The sequence below is a fragment of the Lepidochelys kempii genome, chromosome 3, assembly GCF_965140285.1.
Source record: "Lepidochelys kempii isolate rLepKem1 chromosome 3, rLepKem1.hap1, whole genome shotgun sequence".
Taxonomy (NCBI): Eukaryota; Metazoa; Chordata; order Testudines; family Cheloniidae; genus Lepidochelys; species Lepidochelys kempii.
Genome location: NC_136382.1, coordinates 113,851,438 through 113,872,915, shown reverse-complemented (window position 1 = coordinate 113,872,915; position 21,478 = coordinate 113,851,438). Strand labels below are relative to the sequence as shown.

The 21,478-nt window shown below is 42.6% G+C and overlaps 1 protein-coding gene across 3 annotated transcripts in view; it reads right to left on the bottom strand.

The window, feature by feature from the left end:
* Positions 1-21,478, bottom strand: part of UST (uronyl 2-sulfotransferase) — a 292,952-nt gene that overhangs the window by 212,757 nt on the left and 58,717 nt on the right. Inside the window, exon 1 of one of the 3 annotated variants that reach the window (XM_073337586.2) lies at positions 20,725-21,124. The exons of the other annotated variants lie outside the window; for them this stretch is intronic. Within the exon in view, the coding sequence (XP_073193687.1) occupies positions 20,725-20,776 (52 nt within the window). The 5' untranslated portion in view covers positions 20,777-21,124. Of the gene's footprint in view, positions 1-20,724; positions 21,125-21,478 lie in introns of those variants that run through there. 3 annotated transcript variants of the gene reach the window in all.

Genomic DNA, 21,478 nt, shown 5'->3' with positions numbered 1-21,478 from the left:
TCAGCAGTGCTTTTATGTAGGCCTCACGATTAAATAATATCAGGAGTAAACAATTTAAGTTGGGAAATGTAACTCCATAGTATAGTTAAGATCTAGGGGTAATTCCAGTGATGAGCTGCCAAAAGCTGAAGAACTGGTTCCTTCAGTCGCTCCGGGTATTCAGCGGCACGTCCTTCAGTCGCTCCAGGTCTTCGGCAGCACTGACGGACCCGCTGAAGACCCGGAGCGAGTGAAGGACCCGCCGCCAAAGTGCCACCAAAGACCCAGAGCGCCACCGAGTGAGTAAAAATTGCCTAAAGTTAACCATGTGCTTAAATGTTTTCTTGTTATAGCATTCAAAAGCTTTCTAGTTGCCTCACAGCACACTGTCTGGTTCCTTGTATTCTTTAACAACCAGTTCTAAACCGGCTTCAAAATTTAACAAATCGGTTCGCGCGAACCAGCTCCAGCTCACCACTGGGTAATTCCCAATCACTCAAGGTATATCTACATTGCAGCTGGAAGTGAGCCTGCCAGCTTGGGCTGAAAGACTAGTGGGGCTCATACAAGTGTTTTAAAAGTGGCTGTGTCTATATTGCAGCACTGGCAGAGGATCAGGCTAGCAACCCACGCTTAGGCCCAGGGGGTAGGGTGGGTCCAAGCGTGGGTAGCTAGCCTGAGCCTCCACTGGTGCTGCAACATCCGCACAGCCACTTTAAACACACTTGTCTGAGCCTTTCAACCCAAGTTTGCAGCTGGGGGTGAGCCTGCTATGTAGATATACTGCTGGTGCAATGTCCACACAACTATTTTCCTGTCCACCTGGCCTGGGAGGCTCACTCCCAGCTGCAGTGTAGACATAAACTCTAAGATCAAATGGTGGAGGCGAAGGGTTGGGGAGTAGCGGTACTCTATCCAAGCTCTGACGACAGTCCTGGAGTAGGTGAATGAATCCGCTAAGATGATCAGTAATGAAACAGCCATTTAGGCCATATCTGCATTCTGAGGCTACAGAGGCACAGCTATAACGCTGTAGCTATGGGCAAGTCTATACTACAGAGCTACATCAGCGCAGCTGCACAGATGCAGCTGCGCCACTGTAGTGCGTCTGGTGAAGCAGCACTCTGCCGAAGGAAGAGCACTCTCCCATCAGTATAATTACTCCAGCTCAGCAAGAAGCGGAATAGCGCTGAAACAGCGCGGGTGTGGACAGCACAAAACTCACGTCACCGTGGAGTGGGGGAAGAGGGGGCAGGAGGGCTTTTTTACATCCCTGAGCAATGTAAGTTATATCAACTTAGGCTGTTGTATAGACCTGCCCAGTGTCAGCATAACGCCAGATGCAGCCTACAGCAATGGAAGGAGTTTTTCTGCCGCTGTAGGAACACCACCTCCCCAAGTGACATTAGCTAGGTCAACAGAAGTTTTCTTCTGTTGACCTAGCTGAGTCTACACTAAAGGTTAGGTTATGGTGGCCAAGGTGGTGAATTTTTCACACCAGAGCGCCGTAGCTACATCAACCCACATTTTAAGTGTAGACCAGGCCTTACAGAGTTTCACATTACCCTTCAGAATCAATGCTCCACTGAGACAAACAGAGGCTGTTCACACTTCTCATAGTTATATTTTTCAGGCTGTCTGCAACTCATAAGACAGCACAGAACTGTTAAATATACAGAAATGCTGTCTTCTACAATTGGAAAATTCAATAAAACATCAAAATTAAGCAATTTTCAACATGTTAGACCCACTAAACATTGTTTTCATATTGCTGATATTATGGGTCTTTTTTTTAATTCCTACATAATCTAGCATGGAACCCTGCTTTTACATTTTATGAGAGGTTAGTCATCTAATGGCATGCAATTCCTTAATCATGCTAGCAAATATTTAGTATTTTAAGCAATAGCTGTGTTTTGGACTTTTTTTCCCCAAGTGGTACTAGTTTGTTCTGTATTTTTCCAAACTAGATTGCATTTTATTATTTACTGCACATATTTTTAACCTCTCTAGATTACTCTGCATTATGACTGTCCTCACTAGGATTTGCAGTACACCTCCTACTTTAGTATCATCTGCAAATGTAATCAAAATGCTGTTACCATTCCACTTTCTGATCATTAATGAAGATATTAATGAAGACCAGACTGTCATTCTCAAACATCAAACAGACATCTCTCTCAACTAGATACTCTGCTGTTATATTCAGTGCTTAAAAAAAGAACTATGCTAAAATAAAATATTTGGGGATTTTTAATGCTCAAAAGGGACACATGCAACCAGAGTGCAGAAACAAAGGTGGAAAGAAAATGATGTGCTCCTGTATCAAATTATCAGTCTCTGGAATACCTATTAGCAAATGTTAGGCACAATCTGCATTATAGAGAACACCAAGTTAAGTGTAACTAGGCTCTATAGATAACATGGGTCAGTATCTAAACAGCAGCATTTTCCCCCAACACGAAAGCATGCCAAAGGCATTTGCCTGTCTCACAAATCTTGCTACAGAGCAGCTAGTTTGCATTCAAGGAAAATCTGGGCAACTGTCTCATACTGCCCCAGTGGGTGCTGCCATCAGGGTTAGAACAAAGAGGTTTCCTCCTGCCCCAAGCCCCAGGAAATAGACTAGCTCAGGGGTTCTCAAACTTTATTGCACCATGACCCCCTTGTCAAGGTTCCTCCCCCACTCTGAACTCTAGGGTACAGATGTGGGGACCTGCATGAAAACCTCCTAAGCTTACTTTCACCAGCTTAGGTTAAAATTTCCCCAAGGTACAAATTAATTTTATCCGTTGCCCCTGGATTCAAAACATAAAGAATCCTTCTAGGCAAAACCTTAAGTTACAAAAAAGACACACAGACAAGGATAGTCATTCTATTCAGCACAGTTCTTTTCTAAGACATTTAAAGAAATCATAATCTAACACATACCTAGCTAGATTACTTACTAAAAGTTTTAAGACTCCATTCCTGTTCTGTCCCTGGCAAAAGCAGCACACAGACCCTTTGTTTCTCTCCCTCCTCCCAGCTTTTGAAAGTATCTTGTCTCCTCATTGGCCATTTTGGTCAGGTGCCAGCAAGGTTACCTTTAGCTTCTTAACCCTTTGGCCAGGAGGGATTTTAACGGGGTTTACCCTTCACTTGTTATTTATGATACCCCTTCTGACAACAAAACTTACAACACAACCCCAGAAGGGGGGAACCGAAGCATGATCCCCTCCACCCTGAAGTGGGGGGGAAGAGCGCAAAGCCCAAGGGCTTCAGCCCCAGGCAGGGGGCCTGTAACCTGAGCCCCACCACCCAAGGTGGAAGCTCTAGGACTTCCGCTTCAGCCCCAGTCGGTGAGGTTTGGGCTTCGGCCCTGGTCCCCAGCAAGTCTAAGTCAGCCCTGGTGACCCCATTAAAATGGGGTTGCGACCCACTTTGCGGTCCCAACCCACAGTTTGAGAACCGCTGGACTACTAATACAGGCACAGGTAGGTAGTCTCATTTGCACAGTTAAAGGTTTGAACCAAAGCTTAGCCCTGTTAGTGCCCTTTTCATACACCCATATGGTTAGGAATCTTGTCAACTGTGCTGTATGTGGAAACTAGCCATGTGTGGCATCAATGTTACAAACTTGATAAAAAGCCCCGTTGTGTAGCTGGACCTCAGACTTCTACTTCACTGAGTTCAATGCTGGGCAAAACTGCATATGGGACTGACCTAGAGCAAGTAATCACCTCATGCTTCCTCCCAACCCTATCTTTAGCAGACAACACGAGGTCAAACCATAGAGTATGTTACCGTAAGCAAAATATTAGCTATCAATCTTGAATTACTCCAATTTTGATAAATATAAGTTGACTACTCAACCTGGATTGTTTCAGTTATTTTGAAAATGCTTCCAAGGTCACTGCTGACAATTTATTTATTTCAAAAAAGCCATCCATAACATAGGGAAGTAACTTCTTACACAATAAAGGAACAGCTTTTGGCTAGAACGTATGTGAGAGCTGCCAAGATTTATTGCTGTCAAGGAGATGCTCAAACAACACACTGAATGATTTGAAATTTTCTAAAGCCTTTTGAATTAGAATACAATACAGGATACAAAAAACTACATATAATATAAAAAAATGCAAAGCTCAATTAGTAAATTACATGTTACTATGTATAATATAGGTCAGTGGATCTCAACCTTTCCAGACTACTGTATGCCTTTCAGGAGTCTGATTTGTCTTGAGTATCCCAAGTTTCACCACACTTAAAAACTACTTGCTTACAAAATCAGATATAAAATGCAAAAGTGTCAGCACACTATTACTGAAAAATGGCTTATGTTCACCCTACCCTCCAGCATATCTACCTCTCCTCCCAGTTTAGTGTCATCTGCAAACTTGCTGAGGGTGCAATCCACGCCATCCTCCAGATCATTTATGAAGATATTGAATAAAACCGGCCCGAGGACTGATCTTTGGGGCACTCCACTTGACACCGGCTGCCAACTAGACATGGAATCATTGACCACTACCCATTGAGCCTGACAATCTAGCTAACTTTCTATCCACCTTCTAGTCCATTCATACAGCCCATACTTCTTTAACTTGCTGGCAAGAATACTGTGGGAGACAGCGTCAAAAGCTTTGCTAAAGTCAAGAAACAACACGTCCACCGCTTTCCCCTCATCCACAGAACCAGTTATCTCATCATAGAAGGCAATTAGATTAGTCGGGCATGACTTGCCCTTGGTGAATCCATGCTGACTGTTCCGGATCACTTTCCTCTCCTCTAAGTGCTTCAGAATTGATTCCTTGAGGACCTGCTCCATGATTTTTCCAGGCACTGAGGTGAGGCTGACTAGCCAGTAGTTCCCAGGATCCTCCTTCTTCCCTTTTTTAAAGATGGGCACTACATTAGCCTTTTTCCAGTCGTCCGGGACTTCCCCCGATCGCCATGAGTTTTCAAAGATAATGGCCAATGGCTCTGCAATCACAGCCGCCAACTCCTTTAACACTCTCGAATGCAGCACATCCGGCCCCATGGACTTGTGCTCGTCCAGCTTTTCTAAATAATCCCGAACCACTTCTTTCTCCACAGAGGGCTGGTCACCTCCTCCCCATGCTGTGCTGCCCAGTGCAGTAGTCTGGGAGCTGACCTTGTTCGTGAAGACAGAGGCAAAAAAAGCACTGAGTACATTAGCTTTTTCCACATCCTCTGTCACTAGGTTGCCTCCCTCATTCAGTAAGGGGCCCACACTTTCCTTGACTTTCTTCTTGTTGCTAACATACCTGAAGAAACCCTTCTTGTTACTCTTAACATCTCTTGCTAGCTGCAACTCCAGGTGTGATCTGACCTTCCTGATTTCACTCCTGCATGCCCGAGCAATATTTTTATACTCTTCCCTAGTCATTTGTGCAATCTTCCCCTTCTTGTAAGCTTCTTGTTTGTGTTTAAGATCAGCAAGGATTTCACTGTTAAGCCAAGCTGGTCGCCTGCCATATTTACTATTCTTTCTATGCATCGGGATGGTTTGTCCCTGTAACTTCAATAAGGACTCTTTAAAATACAGCCAGCTCTCCTGGACTCCTTTCCCTCTCATGTTATTCTCCCAGGGGATCCTGCCCATCAGTTCCCTGAGGGAGTCAAAGTCTGCTTTTGTGAAGTCCAGGGTCCGTATTCTGCTGCTCTCCTTTTTCCCCCGTGTCAGGATCCTGAACTCGACCATCTCATGGTCACTGCCTTTTAGGTTCCCATCTGCTTTTGCTTCCCCTACTAATTCTTCCTGGTTTGTGAGCAGCAGGTCAAGAAGAGCTCTGCCCCTAGTTGGTTCCTCCAGCACTTGCACCAGGAAATTGTCCCCTACACTTTCCAAAAACTTCCTGGATTGTCTGTGCACCGCTGTATTGCTCTCCCAGCAGATATCAGGGTGATTGAAGTCTCCCATGAGAATCAGGGCCTGCGATCTAGTAACTTCCGTGAGTTGCCAGAAGAAAGCCTTGTCCACCTCATCCCCCTGGTCTGGTGGTCTATAGCAGACTCCCACCACGACATCACCCTTGTTGCTCACGCTTCTAAACTTAATCCAGAGACTCTCAGGTTTTTCTGCAGTCATACTGCTCCCTTACATACAGTGCAACTCCCCCACCTTTTCTGCCCTACTTGTCTGTCCTGAACAGTTTATATCCATCCATGACAGTACTCCAGTCATGTGAGTTATCCCACCAAGTCTCTGTTATTCCAATCACATCATAAGTCTTTGACTGTGCCAGGACTTCCAGTTCTCTCTGCTTGTTTCCCAGGCTTCTTGAATTTGTGTATAGGCACTTGAGATAACTTGCTTATCGTCCCTCTTTCTCAGTATGAGGCAGGAGCCCTGCCTTCTTGCGCGCTGCTGCTCGTGCTTCCTCCCGGTATCCCACTTCCCTACTTACCTCAGGGCTTTGGTCTCCTTCCCCCGGTGAACCTAGTTTAAAGCCCTCCTCACTAGGTTAGCCAGCCTGCTTCCGAAGATGCTCTTCCCTCTCTTCATTAGGTGGAGCCTGTCTCTGCCTAGCACTCCTCCTTCTTGGAACACCATCCCATGGTCAAAGAATCCAAAACCTTCTCTCCGACACCACCTGCGTAGCCATTCGTTGACTTCCACGATTCGATAGTCTCTACCCAGCCTTTTCCTTCCACGGGGAGGATGGACAAGAAGACCACTTGCACCTCAAACTCCTTTATCCTTCTTCCCAGAGCCACGTAGTCCGCAGTGATCTGCTCAAGGTCATTCTTGGCAGTATCATTGGTGCCCACGTGGAGAAGCAGGAAGGGGTAGCGATCTGAGGGCTTGATGAGTCTCGGCAGTCTCTCCGTCACATCGTGAATCCTAGCTCCTGGCAAGCAGCAGACTTCTCGGTTTTCCCAGTCGGGGCAGCAGATAGATGACTCAGTCCCCCTGAGGAGGGAGTCCCCGACCACCACCACCCGCCTCCTTCTCTTGGGAGTGGTGGTCATGGAACCCCCAACCCTAGGACAGTGCATCTCATGCCTTCCAATCGGCAGAGTCTCCTTCTGTTCCCTTCCCTCAGATGTATCATCTAGTCCACTCTCCGCCTTAGTACCTGTGGAGAGAACATGAAAACGGTTACTTACCTGTATCTGCATTGCTGGTACATGGACGCTCCCCTTTCTTCTTCTGGAGGTCACATGCTGCCAAATTTCTTCACCGTCCTCCTGTCCCTGCAATGCAGCCTGCTCTGAATCTTCAGAACGTTGTGTCTGTAGAAGCATATCCTGACGTCTTTCCAGGAAATCTTCAATTTCTCTTATGCAATGCAGGGTCGATACCTGTTGCTCCAGACCTTGAACCTTTTCTTCCAAGAGAAACACTCATCTAGATGAATTGAGCATGCCTTGGAAGACTTTTGAGTAAGCCCCAGGGATAGACAGACCCCCAGTTGAGAATCACTGATCTAGGTCATCTTTAAATAAAATTATAAAAATAACCTGTGATTGTATTATTGAGTACACCTCTGGAATGCTCTAATATATGAGGTGGGTAAGGTTACTCAGCAAGATACAATTCTCACATATTTTGGGTTAGTTTATAGAAGAACTCAGTGCTGCTGTTCCGTTCACTTTTTTCCTCTCTTTAATTTGGAGCAGGTTCTGATTTCTAAAGTATTCTAGGACTTTTAGAAAAACTCTGGCTCTAAACCAAATAGAAAGAAGAAACATTTTCCCTGGGAGTTACCCTACTAACACGCATACAAAACCTTCCAGATTCAGACAATCAGTAGAACAGATCTGACATACTGCAGTTTATGAGTTTGCTCCCTTGGCCAGGGCACATGTCCTGGCAGAGGACACACTTCCCAGATTTCTTGACAGTAAGCAGGAGAGGTTCCCTCCCCATCACCCATGGCTGGGGACATCCAGCCATACTCTTTCCTTCACCTTTCCTCTTTGGTGACAATGACCCAGTTCTTGCCTTTTTTAAACTGTTTTCAAACTCTGTCCTACTCCTCCTTTCTGCATTTTCCAAAAGACACCAAACATTGTGTGTAAGCTATTTTACTCCTAGGTTTCCCATTATTTTGCCCACTTTACAATTATTACTTCTTTTCAAATGTAAAATGTTTGCTTATGTTACCCCCTATTGGCAATGCCATTCTCCCAATAGTAATAATGCTGGTCAATTACATTCTGAATATACAGTGAATATTTACTGTACACTTTGTGAAGCTATAAGAAGATGAAAGGGAAAAAAACCATGGTGACACAGCTAACCAATCTTAAACTGAATCCTTCCAAAAAAAAAAAAAAAAAGATTCCTTGCTGTGGTTAAATTTCCAACTTATTAAGCATGACTAGATTTGAAATTTAGTTGATGGCATTTAGAAAGGCAAGAACTGGGGCACTGTCACCGAAGAGGAGAGGTGAAGGAAGGAGTATGGCCAAATGTCCCCAGACATGGGGGGAAAACCTCTCCTGCTTCCTGCCAAGAAATCTGGGAAGCGTGTCCTTTGCCAGGACATGCAACCTGGCCGAAGCAGCCAACACACTAAACTGCAATGTCAGATCTGTTCTCCTGATTGTCTTAATCTGGGGGGTTACGTATGCATGTTGGGAGGGTAACTCCCAGTGAAAATGTTTTTCTATTTGGCATTTTCATTAATTACATACATTTAAAATGGCTATTCATAGTACTGTTTTTCTATCCACCACAACTCTGATTTACGATTTTATTTGTATTGTCTTCTTTTCTTCCAAATTCAATTGACACACTGCTAGATACTGCCATGTCCATTCTCAGAATAGTGTGTGTGTTTATAGGGGCTTATATGTTCAGAGCACAATCAACTTCAGTTGCAGTTGAGCGTACTCAGTACATCTGCAAGTCTGGCCCCAAGTGTCTTATGTTGGGTACCCAGAAAATGAGCAGCACACAATTACTGCCCAACTGTGAACATTTTGGTTTAAGTGACTTGCCCAGCATCACACAGGAACTCTGTGACAAAGGCAGGGGCAGAATTCAGTTCTCCAGGGTTGCATTCAATTGCATTAACCGTGAGACCAGTCTCTCTCTTCCTGCAGTCCCCTTGCCTCATTCACTACATACCTTCCAACTTCTGCAACAAGTGAGGTAGGGGTCCTACAGAAAACATCCTCCTTTATTACACAAGCCTGATTCATTCCAGAACACAATCCATCTCCCACCCCCTCTGACTCCTATAACTCCCTCTTCCCCCCCATTGCTCCTGTTCTCCTTTGTCCCCGCCCTCCTTCCTTACCCTCAGCCTTAGAGTCACACAGTTTCCTCCTCTGCCACATTTGCCTGGGTAAAGCAGGCACAACATTGAAAACATGAGAGTGTCTCCCTGCTCTCTGTTCAAGTGCCCTCAGTGCTCCCTCCCTCCAGTTGCCAGAGGAGCGATTGCAGCCAGTAAAGTCCTGCTCAGCTCCCAGTCCCAGGCTGGAGCACACACTGAGTCAGGTCAGCAGTAACAAGTGTGAAGGGCTGGAGGCTGTAGTGTGTCCAGAAGTCCTGATTTTATAGTGACATTCCCATTTTGGGGTCTTTTTCTTATATAGGCTTCTATTACCCCCCACCCTCTGTCCTGATTTTTCACATATGCTGTCTGGTCACCCTAGGAGGCTGGAGTATGCTCAATACAGATGGAATCTGCAGAGATTTTAGCTTGCAAACTAACAAAGTCTCTAAGTGTGTACACACTGCAATTTTCAGAGGGTTACAACTTAGCCAACTTTGGGTGAATTTTCACAGCGATAGCAAGGCATAATCCTGATATTTTAACTATTAGCAGCTGTGCCAGTTCCACCTGTAATCAGACCATTTCCTAAGCAAAGAAAAGGGGGGGGGAGGAAGCATATATTCACCAACTCCCTTTTCACAAAGTGACCTCAGTTCTGGCACCGAATTCTGATACAGAAGAACTCATGAAATGAGTGTTTTCCAGCTGAATTATTCTGTTCAATCTAAACACTGTAAAATGTGTCAACTATCTTGTTTTATTTTTCTTCTAAAACTTTACAAGCTACTAATATTTTAAACACAGGTGAACATTAAATTTGAAAAAAAAAAAGATTCTGAAGCTAGATGTGAAAATCACAGCTGGAAACAGCATGTCTAATTTGTTTTGAAAACAAACACATACAAGCTTGCCATTTAACTTAAAAGGGCTATCCAAGTGGTTTTAAGTAGATATATGGTATAATTACACAACATGGAACATAAATTAGAAAAAAATAAAAAAACCTTTAGCTGAACCAAAAAGTATCATTTTTGTGTTTAATTCATTGCTCTCCAGTCAAAACATCTGAACTGAATTAACAAATTTCTCAATATTCAGAAATGAACTATTTGAACTGAACATTTCTTGTACGTCTAAGGGTCATGGGACAGTAAAAGCATAACCCATGTTTATTAACAGCTGTAAAGAAAAACTTGTATATGTAAAATACTCACAGCATCTGACCCAAACCGGGAATGCAATTATGGCATCAGCATATGATCAGTCTATTACAACTCTCAGGTTCTGATCTTCAAAAGTAGTTATTTATAGACAAAAAATATGAGTCGCCAGTGGATGCCTCACTTTTCTCCTAGATCTGTCACTTTTTAAAATGTTTGTTCTTCAAAATGAGAGATGCTTCATGCCTAGTTTTTCTCTTTTGTACGTACAACCTCCAAGAAGTCAATAGGTTTGACTAGATATAATTCCAAGCAACATTTGACCCATTACTTCCAGATAAAGCTCTACGGTTGCTGTACAAAAGGAGTAAGTCGCTCTCTGATCACATAACTTTCTACACATTGATCCATCAATACAGAATTAGCCACAGCAGCTTCTTCTCTCTTCTAGCTAGGTCAAATATATTTCACTTCCTTCTTCCTGTATAGCTTTGCCACCAATGTTCCAATTTTCATTCTACAGTATTTCACAAGGTCCAGACCAACGACTTTACCAACAGACTATGGCAGAAGCTTCAAGGGGAAAGAGATGGGCAGAGGGGTTGCTCAATGTGAGGACTGCTGTAGATTCTACGGAAAATGAGATCCTTCTCCCTTCCCGTAGCCTGGCTTCATCTCCAAGTTGTGAGTGGAGAGATCAACCAAGCACTACTCTCTTTTGTGAAAGGATGCTAGTCTGGTAATTTGGCTAACATGGCTAGTTGACAGCTCTCTTCTTTCCCTACGTAATTGTTCACAGTGCTGCTTTTGCATACACCCAAAGTTTACTCCAGGATTTCATATGCATCAGGACCTCCCCTCTTCCTGCAGTACAAGTACAAATAAAAGCTGAGACAGACTCTGAATTCAGCAAGCAAAGATGGTGAGAGCAATGAGCCTTCCCAGCACTGTCCATGTAAATACTTGCTGCTGCACAGCTTGAACCTATTATTCCTGGCTTTTCCTTTGGCCTCTCTACCTTTTCCAACAAAAATAATTGTTTCCAGTTCCATTTATAACATCTCTTCATTTAAATGTAGGCATTAATGTCTCTTTTCAGTCTTCTTGTGACCCATTTCCTTTAACTGCTAACCTGATTATCCTCTTAAATCTTTAACTGCATAGATATAAGAGATTGTCAGATTAAAACTGTGGGGATTTCCATCGTGTGATCTGTAAAGTATCTAGGAAGGTCTTAAAGATATCCAAAAATCCATGACAGCATTATACAAGCTGCATCATGGTGAACCTTTTAGCAGCGGGCCCTGTAAACTGCACTTTAACACTTATTTTAATCAAAGGTAAAATTTGATAAAATATTTAGCTATTTACCATAGTCAAAGCTTGCAGCCTTTCTCGGTAGTCTTCAATAAGATGCTCCAGCACTGAATTATTATAGCAGGGAAGAGTATTTTTCTGAACATGTGGGAAGACTCCTTTCAACATATTTGTTTTGGGGTGTTTGGTGTGAGAAATGATTGATATCAGTAACATCATAGGTTTCAGAGGAACAGCCGTGTTAGTCTGTATTCGCAAAAAGAAAAGGAGTACTTGTGGCACCTTAGAGACTAACCAATTTATTTGAGCATGAGCTTTCGTGAGCTACAGCTCACTTCATCAGATGTTTACCGTGGAAACTGCAGCAGACTTTATATACACACAGAAATCATGAAACAATACCTCCTCCCACCCCACTGTCCTGCTGGTAATAGCTTATCTAAAGTGATCAACAGGTGGGCTGGAAATGGCCCACCTGTTGATCACTTTAGATAAGCTATTACCAGCAGGACAGTGGGGTGGGAGGAGGTATTGTTTCATGATTTCTGTGTGTATATAAAGTCTGCTGCAGTTTCCACGGTAAACATCTGATGAAGTGAGCTGTAGCTCACGAAAGCTCATGCTCAAATAAATTGGTTAGTCTCTAAGGTGCCACAAGTACTCCTTTTCTTTTTAGTAACATCATAAGATCCTTTGAGTGGCTCAGGGTCACACAGTCTCAAATGACAAAAATGTTTCTTTCCAAATGGTTACCCTCCACATCAGACCAACCACTAGGAGTGCAAGAACCAACAATATAGGTTTTTATTTTTTTTAAAATCACTGCGGATCCTCTGTATTTAAAATTAGCTAGTTTATAGAGCAGAAGCAGGGAATTCTGGTCTTTAAGAAGAAGGAAAGGAGTCTTTCAACATCAGAACTTCACTACTCCAACCTGCAAATCCACATTGAAAGCAGATTTTCAGTTTAGCATAAAACTGGTGACAAGATTCTGCTGTTGGTTCAGGACCAACCTAGGAGATGTTATGCTTCTTGCATACATGTGGAGAAGTGCCACTCCTGGTATTTAATAGAGCACAGGGCTAAGGTACTTATAATAGGTGCTGAGGAAGGCACTGCTTTGCTTAGTGCTGTGAAGGGCGAGTCTTTCATTGCTCCTGTAACTGCAGAAGGCAACACAGGAGGGAACCACCACCAGTCAACCTGTCTACTCCATCACTGAAAATATTAAAGGCAGCCTGTAAGAGCCAACTCCCATTAAAGTCAAAAGATTACCAATGACTTGAACGGATCCCTAAAATAATAACACAAATACAAGAGCAAGTCACCAATAATTGTTCTGTTTAGTGTCTTGTAAAGATAAAGAGAGGGTTAAGATTAGGAATCGAATTGTTTACAGACATCTTAGTTTAGCATTACCCTAGTTTTTAAATGCTTGAGGTGTTTTTAAATGGTACATCTGCTCTTGAATTGCACCTAGCAACCTTCATGAAAGCTTACGCTCAAATAAATTGGTTAGTCTCTAAGGTGCCACAAGTACTCCTTTTCTTTTCGCGAATACAGACTAACACGGCTGTTACTCTGAAACCTGTGACATAATTGAATTTGTTTTGCAATTTCACTTTTTTAGGAGTAAACCTCTGATTTTAATATGATGTCAATCTCCTGCTGCTTTCTGTGGGAAAAAACCACCTTTGCACTATGTCCAAAAATACTATGGGTATTAAAGTTCTATCCTTTCAGCATATATGAATTTCTCAGGAGCTGCTTTTTTTGTTTTTACTGGTCCCTTGGCTTTGTTCCCCAGACAGTCCAAATCCACAGCCCCTTAGTCATTTTCAAGCCCTGATTCCTTCTCAGGTTCTTGCTCCCTGGCTCCAGCCCTCAGGCAGTCATTTTTGGCTGTACCTCTGCTCTCCAGCTGTGATATGTCTGCCAGCCTCCCTGGATCTCCCTCTGCCCCCTCTAAATCCACTTTCCTTCCTCTGCTAAGGTCTACAGGTCTATATCTAGACAAAGCATGCATTACCACAGTATCTGAGCATCTGAGAATTGGTGTGGGGGCAGTGGTCGAGGAAAGGGAATGGTGGCAGTGGTGATAGGAGTCATTGTGAAAAAGCTAGATTAAAGAAATAGGTTTTACACTGTACTCTGAAGTGCATGATCTCATCTGGGAGGGAGTTTGGTAACACCTGCTGAAGCGGAGTTGACCTTGGCAGGTCTGAAAGCCGCTGAAGGTACCCACTTGCTGGAGCTCAGCAACAGCCCCTCCCCTCTCCTTCTGCCTCTTTTCAGGCTCCGGGTTCAATACCACCTCCTCCTCCCCGCCCCCCATCATGAGTCACCTGCCATACCAAGATGTTTTAGAACTTTAATTTCAGCCTTCCCGACACACTTGTGAGGGAGGTAAATAGCGTTACCCATATTTATAGAGGGGAAGTTATCCAAGTGAAACACAGAGAGGTTGACACCTTGCCCAAGGTCTCACAGGGAACATATGTGGGAGATGGGAAGTGTAGTGAATGTAGCATTATGTTTAGGGCCCTACTAAATTCACAGTCCATTATGGTCAATTTCACAGCCATAGGATTCATATTTTCAGATGTTTAAATCTGAAATTTTACAGTGTTGTAACTGTGGGGGTACTGAACCAAAAGGGGGTGGGGGGATTCCAAACCCTTTATGGGGTGGGGGGGGGGGTCATGGGATTGCCACTCTCACTTCTGTGCTGCCTTCACAGCTGGACTCTGAAGGCAGCAACCGTGGAGCTTCCTGCAAGAGCAGGAGGTTCCCGGAGGCGGGTCTGACTCCAGCACTGCCCCAGAGCCAGGAGCCTTGTGACTGGACCTTCCTAGCAGCAGGGGGCAATCGGACCCACCTCTACAAGCCTCCTCCAGCTGCAGGAACCTCTGGGGCTGCTGCCCAGCCCCAGAGCGTCCAGCTGCAAGGGGAGGCACCAGAGGTGGCTCTGAGCTCCATCCTGAAAGCAGCTGTGCAGGAGATGGACAAGTCCTGTGCCTCCCCAGCACAGCCAGAGCGAGGAGTACCCTGGGAGGGGTGCTTCTAGCAGCAGGGGGAGATCGGATTTCACAGGAAAAGGCTTATTTCGCAGTCCGTGATGCATTTTTCACAGCCATGAAATTGGTAAAGCCCTAATCATGTTAGGTTCCTTTCTTCAGTACTATACCCTTAACTTTCACAAATTCAGATTTTAAGGCCAGAAGGAACCATTCGGGACACCTAGCATAACATTCTTTTAAAGTCTATAGGCAGTGTTAGCTCCATTAATTCCTGCATCAAGCCCATAGCTTCTGGTTGAGCTACACCACCTAAAGAGTCTGCCTCCCTACAGCACCTGCTGCCATTTTGGGAGGCAAGAGTTGATGCAGCATACTATAGAGGAGGCATGCACATATTTTCCCCCCTTTTAAAATAAAAAGCTTTTCAGTATGAAAATATATATATTTGCCTTTTGTGTCTGGAAAATACCAGCCTCTTGAAAACTCAGTTAAGAGCTTAGCACTTCAAACAAAGTGGTAATTGTTTAGTAATCAAATCTTTCATAGACAGCCAATGAAAAACAGATCTAGTCCATTCTGACAAAGATTAAATCACAGTTTTTGTTCAAAGCCAAAATTCCAACCAATATTGTACATAAGCATGTTCAAAAATCTATCTATTTTTGGAGTGGAGAGTATTGCACTTTAAAGTTAAAGTTGGCCAAAGAAACCATGAGAACATTTTTTAACTTCCCCAAAAAGGACAAATCTTTGCATGCTTGCCATTTGCAATTTTTTTTGTTCTTTGTTTTTTTATAATCTTCCAGGATATTTCTCTCCTCCTTTAATTAAAGTATTTTTTTCATAATGATCGCTCCTCCTATACAAAGAAAGGCCAGGTGATGCCAAAACGTGTTTCATAATGGAGCTTCCAAACCCAGGCTTTGCTACTGATATGGAGCTATAAACTAACATCTCCACAACAGATATTTCTTTTCTTTTTGTCAGTTTTATGGTTCTCTGAAAAATTCTTCTCACAAATGTAGTTATCCGTGGTATTTTGGGGCTAGAAATGGGGAAGGCTAGGAAACAAGGATATTGTAGTGGGTCTATGGGGGCAATGGACCTGAAGTCATCAGCAGCTGGAGCCAGGAGTTGTTGCTCCTGAAGATGGTTTACCAGCCTCTGAACACTGTAGTGGAATAAAATGTACTAGAGTGTTGCAGGGGATCCACAAGAGAGAGACAGGGAGCAGCTGGGTCTAGAGGTAGACTAGGGGGTTTCTGAAGGACATGGAGGGAGGTAAGTGCCTTATTTAAAATTAGAGGACTAAAAGTGGAGTGTATAAGTGAGCTGCAGCTCACGAAAGCTTATGCTCAAATAAATTGGTTAGTCTCTAAGGTGCCACAAATACTCCTTTTCTTTTTGCAAATACAGACTAACACAGCTGCTACTCTGAAACCTGTATAAATATACACATCAGTCATTTCAAGCATGTATATTTAAATGTTTGTTCTCATGGAGGGGATAAATTTCTTAATGATGACTATTTGTGTTCTCTCTCTCCCGTTTGGTTTTTCAGAATACTTCCAGCTTGACTGTGTGAATCTGGAAGTTAAAAAATGCATATGAAAAAAAGAGAGGCCAAAATGCCCAAGATTAAAGCATTTAAAGTGTTAATGTTTGTATCATTATTGTGTGAAAAGTATGTATGCTAGAGTTATGCAATATAAAAGAAATCTTCTCCTAAACTATATATTATATGCCAACATTTTCCAACACACCTGTTTACTGAGGTCAAATGTAATTTATAATTTTAAAACTGAGATGCAACTGAATGAAGAACTATGTAAATTGGTTAGTCTCTAAGGTGCCACAAGTCCTCCTTTTCTTTTTGCGAATACAGACTAACACGGCTGTTACTCTGAAATATGTCCAATTAGGTCACCTTGGGAAACACAATATATGTTGCATGGGGCAGATAAAAATATAAGAAAAAAAACTGGCAGGAAACTAAATTAAGCTCCAAGCCTGACCTACATGCTTTTGAGTAACTGTACACACAAAAAGAACAGGAGTACTTGTGGCACCTTAGAGACTAACAAATTTATTTGAGCATAAGCTTCATGAGCTACAGCTCACTTCATCAGATGCATCCGATGAAGTGAGCTGTAGCTCATGAAAGCTTATGCTCAAATAAATTTGTTAGTCTCTAAGGTCCCACAAGTACTCCTTTTCTTTTTGCGGATACAGACTAACACGGCTGCTACTCTGAAACCTGTACACACAAACTATTTGCAAGACTGTAGCCTAAATCTGGCACAATCTTAATGATGGATGCTGCTTCACAGGCCAGAAAGAGCATGGGTTGAGTTTCATATATCAGGGGAGAGCTGGAGGCTGTTTCAGTTGGGAAAAAAAATGGCTTTACTTGTCAAATGACCATATTTGATATCTGTGTCAGAGAAAAAAGTTAAACCTAACAATGCTGTTTCTAACACACGCTCTTTTCACAGAATATCACTGGGACTGTTCAATGTGTGCGTTTGCAGGATCAGGGCCTTAACTATTCTGTCAATAATGCATGAGCTACTCGGACTAAATATCACTTGCTCTCTCACAGCCATATTGCATCTTCAGCACTACCAGAAGTGAACAGGAGTTTAAAAAAAAACCAAAAAAAAAACCACACATACACAAAAAGCCTTTTAGTCAGAAACACAGCTACTATGTAATTCCAAATAGGTACAGGAAGCAGATCTGTTGAGTAAGTTCGTATCAATTACATTTTTAATTAAAAAAAAACTCACTAACTTTTCTTCTCATAACAACTAACCTAAACTTGTGCCACAGCAGCAGAAGTACAGATTTCAAAAGAGGCAGAGCATATTCTTTTAAAATTATTTTGATTTAAAAGAAGATTAGAGTCGTAAGGCAGCACAAGCCATAGCATAACTGTTTTCTTCTAAAGAAAAAACTGTTCACCAGCCCCTCCGACACCTCTATAGGATCTATGTTTTGGACGGAAAAATTACTTACTTTCCTATTGTAGGAGGGATAGAGATTTTATGCTCAAAAATTTCTAATTCTAAGTGGGCAACTGCTTTTGCTCATAGTTTTTCCAGGATTTTTATAAACTTCCTCTTTCATTATTAATGTGGTGGCGATTGTTTGGAAGGCCAAAGAGATTATTACAACATTTCCATTACAGAAAATATAAACAACAAAAAATCCCATTTTAGATTTGTTGTCTTAATTTCTGTTCAGCATACAGTAGATTTCTCCCAACTTTTTTCTATATACAAAGAAAATTTTCCAAACCACCAGGTTGATTTAGGCAGATACAAACAGTTAGTTTTAAAAATGAGGTGAAGAATATAAATAATTTAGCATCTGGACTTTTAACACTTTTTTTTAAAATCACTGATTCATTTAATGTATTTTGTAGGCAAAAATCAATCAAAAAAACTGTCACCCACTACCCATTTTTTCCCTTAATGTCTTTAACATTCCATTTTCCCTTTCAAGCTCTTCCAAGCAGCCTGAGTGCCAAAGTGATTTTTGTTTTTATGTGCAATGCCAATTTTAATTATTCACTCCACCCAGTGAATTTTGTGCATCATTTAAGGCAAGCTGTTTGAACATTTGGTTCAAGAAGCCCTGCTGCAGGAGTACTGTTGCCCTGTAGCAGCACCCCCTCATATCAAGAAGGAGTTTTTGTTGTCACCATGAAATTTTAGAAGTTTTTGCTTCTTTTAATCGTATACATAGGTAAGAGACACGTAACCACTTCCAAATACCACTGGCATGCCAGTCTTACCTTCTGGCTACCAAAATCTTAGCAATCATTTTAATTTTGCTGAAAGGAAAAAGCAAAGGAACCAATATTAAATTCCATAGATATTCTCTTCTCCCCCGTGACCCCCCCATATTTTAAATGAAATATTAGAGCCCTCTTTATACAACTACAGAAAAATTCTAATCCCAAATTCCTCCAAAGACAACATATGCCTTTGCAAGCAGTGCTATCTGTCTGCTGAGTTTTATATCTTGAAATTCTGCTTGTTGAAGAAACAGAGGTTTCCCAATGTTTAAAGCAGTTCTCTCTCGCATTCCAATTTCACTAGAAGTATTTTTTCAGAGCAACAGTTGTTTGTTGCATCTACAGAGCCAGCCTAATTCTGACCAGTTCTCACCATAGCAAAATAGCACAAAATGATAATCAGAGCTGTCAAAAAAAAATGGGTTGTTTTTGTTTGGTTTTTGGGGGTGGGGAGGGGAAAAAAATCAAGAAATGTTTTTGGAAGTACAGTATTTATTTCTGGATTTTTATCAAAATTTTCACTGATGTTGGCATCAGCAAAGGGACAGAAATATTACTATGTGTTATAGTGGATTCTAAACAGAAAAGCACATGACTACCACGTGGTCCTTAATTTGTCTTTTTGAACCTAGGTAACAGAGCGCTATAGACAGGGCTAGCAGCACTGCCTGTGTTGGCACGACACTTCCCATTATATGACCCTGTTTTCAGTTTAAGTTCAAATTTTCCATGCCATTTATCAGCTTCAGGCTGAAAATTTTTAGCTGTGACATATGCCTTTTGACATATGCTTTGCAAACATCAGTTCTTTCTGGGGAAGGAGACTGGGACTGGAAGTCAGTGAGGATGAGGAAAGTCAGAATCAGCTCCTGGAGGCCAGGGTGGAGGAAGAGAAACTGTATGACGAGATGGGAGGGGGAGATAGGCTGGGCAAGGAGAATAGGGAAAATGAACTATGGGGTAAGGAGGGTAAGATGGGGAAGGTGCCAGAGACTGGGGGCGGGGGGGAGGGAGAGAGACTGGGACAAGGATGAGAAGTCCAGAGGGGTGAGACTAGGATTTGCTGGGCAAGGAAACTGCAAATGAGATGAGTAGCCTGAGGAGTCAACACTGAGACTGGCTAGATCAGGAGAATGGGATTAGGACTAGGACAAGAAGCCAGAGCTGAGACAAGGACAGGTTGGAGCAGACTGCTCAGAAGGGGTCATTTGCTTGAGGAGAAAGGGCAGAAAACCACGTGCCAACTAGAGCACACTCCCCTCCAGAGCCTAGAATAGAACCCCAGATTCCTAAATCTCACCTTTTCTCTGTTGTCAGCAATATTGTGAACCCCCGCCCCCGTCAAAGCCTCATCTCCCCCTCTAATGCTGGTCCACAGATGACAACCTAGTGCAGGTATCTGTCAGTCTGTTAGCTCAAGCTGCAGAAGTCTGCATGATCCATCAAAAGTTTCCAACATTGCTGATGAACCATATGGATTTCAGTATGATGCCACATGATGTAATTTCTGGTTTGATTTTTAAAACCTAAGAAATCACACCAGAAACACCTACATTAAAGAAATGTATTAAGGTTGTAAAGTCAAACATTCAGTAGTTAGGAAGCGTCAGAATTAAGGTTGCTCTACCTTAATTTGGCCCCATTGTGTCTATGCTTTACAATACAATCTTTAATTACATGATCACATTTTTTCTACAGGATCCTCTGCCTGATCACTGCACAGGATAGATCTGCTCTGGGGATGAATCAGAGCTGTATAATGAAGGAGGCTGCTATCTATATTGTCTCTGCCTCATTTGTTGCAGAAGTTTGAAGACGTAGTGATTGAGGCAGGAGATTGCAGGAAGAGAAAGGATAGTCTCAATGTTAGGCAGCTGAATGCTGCCCTAGAGAATTGGATTCTATCCCACACAGAGTTCCTATGTGATGCTGGGGAAGTCACTTAAACAAAACTTTTCACAGGTGAACATTAAATAATACGTTCCTTATTTCTGGATACATGACTTGAGGAGTAGGGTCTGACTGGCAGTAGTGCTGAGCACTCACAGCTGCAGTCAAGACCAATGGGTGCTGTGCTTTGAACATGTAAAGTGGTCTCTATATAATGCTAAGTACTCTGAAAAAATCAGGTCTCAGTCCTCTCAAATTGGACACCCAAAATCATTGGAAACTTTTGATCTTAAGCTCTGTGTGCCTCAGCTACCCACCTGTAAAATCAGAATACCACCCCTCATCCCACTGCAGGGTTATCAATGTCATCGATGGCAGATCTTTGGTGATGGGGTCAAAAGACCACACAGTTTTCTGCACGTTGTGCACCGATGGGAAGACAAGTGGTCTCCAAGCAGCTGCTGTGGTGAGGTGCTGGGAAACTTATGGTAAAATTCCTGGGAACTCAACAGTGCCTGGATGGAAGGTATATCGTGCTGGGAACCTCATAGGAAGACTGTACTGTGCCTAAAAGTAAGAATGAGGGAAGATTAGAGAGAAGAATCTTCTGCAAAATTATTCTGGGATTTTATTTAAATTGGAGGGGAAAAGGAGATAATTTTTAAATCATGGAAGAAAAGTTAAGTGACAACCAATAATAGAAACTAAGCCCAACACATAAGGCCATAATGCTGTTGCGTTAAGACTAGAACTACTGTACTGTTCTGTTTTATATAGAAGAGTGCTCACAGAGTACACATCACAAATGCTAACTTTGCCACAAGCAGTTTCTTAGCAGGAAGGCAAGACAGTTGCAATAAAGCTATCAGATGGCCAAAAGTGAGATTTCTTTTACTACTCCAGTGTTTAACTCAATATCTCTGCCTAGAAAACAGATATGTGATATCACTGTAGTAAAGCACTGTGGGAGAATTCTCTTTCTTGAAGTGAAAATGCAGTGTTCTCTACTTATCAACGATCTGCTTACACTGTCCAGTTCTACAGTGCACCAGAACCACACTAGCAACTTGT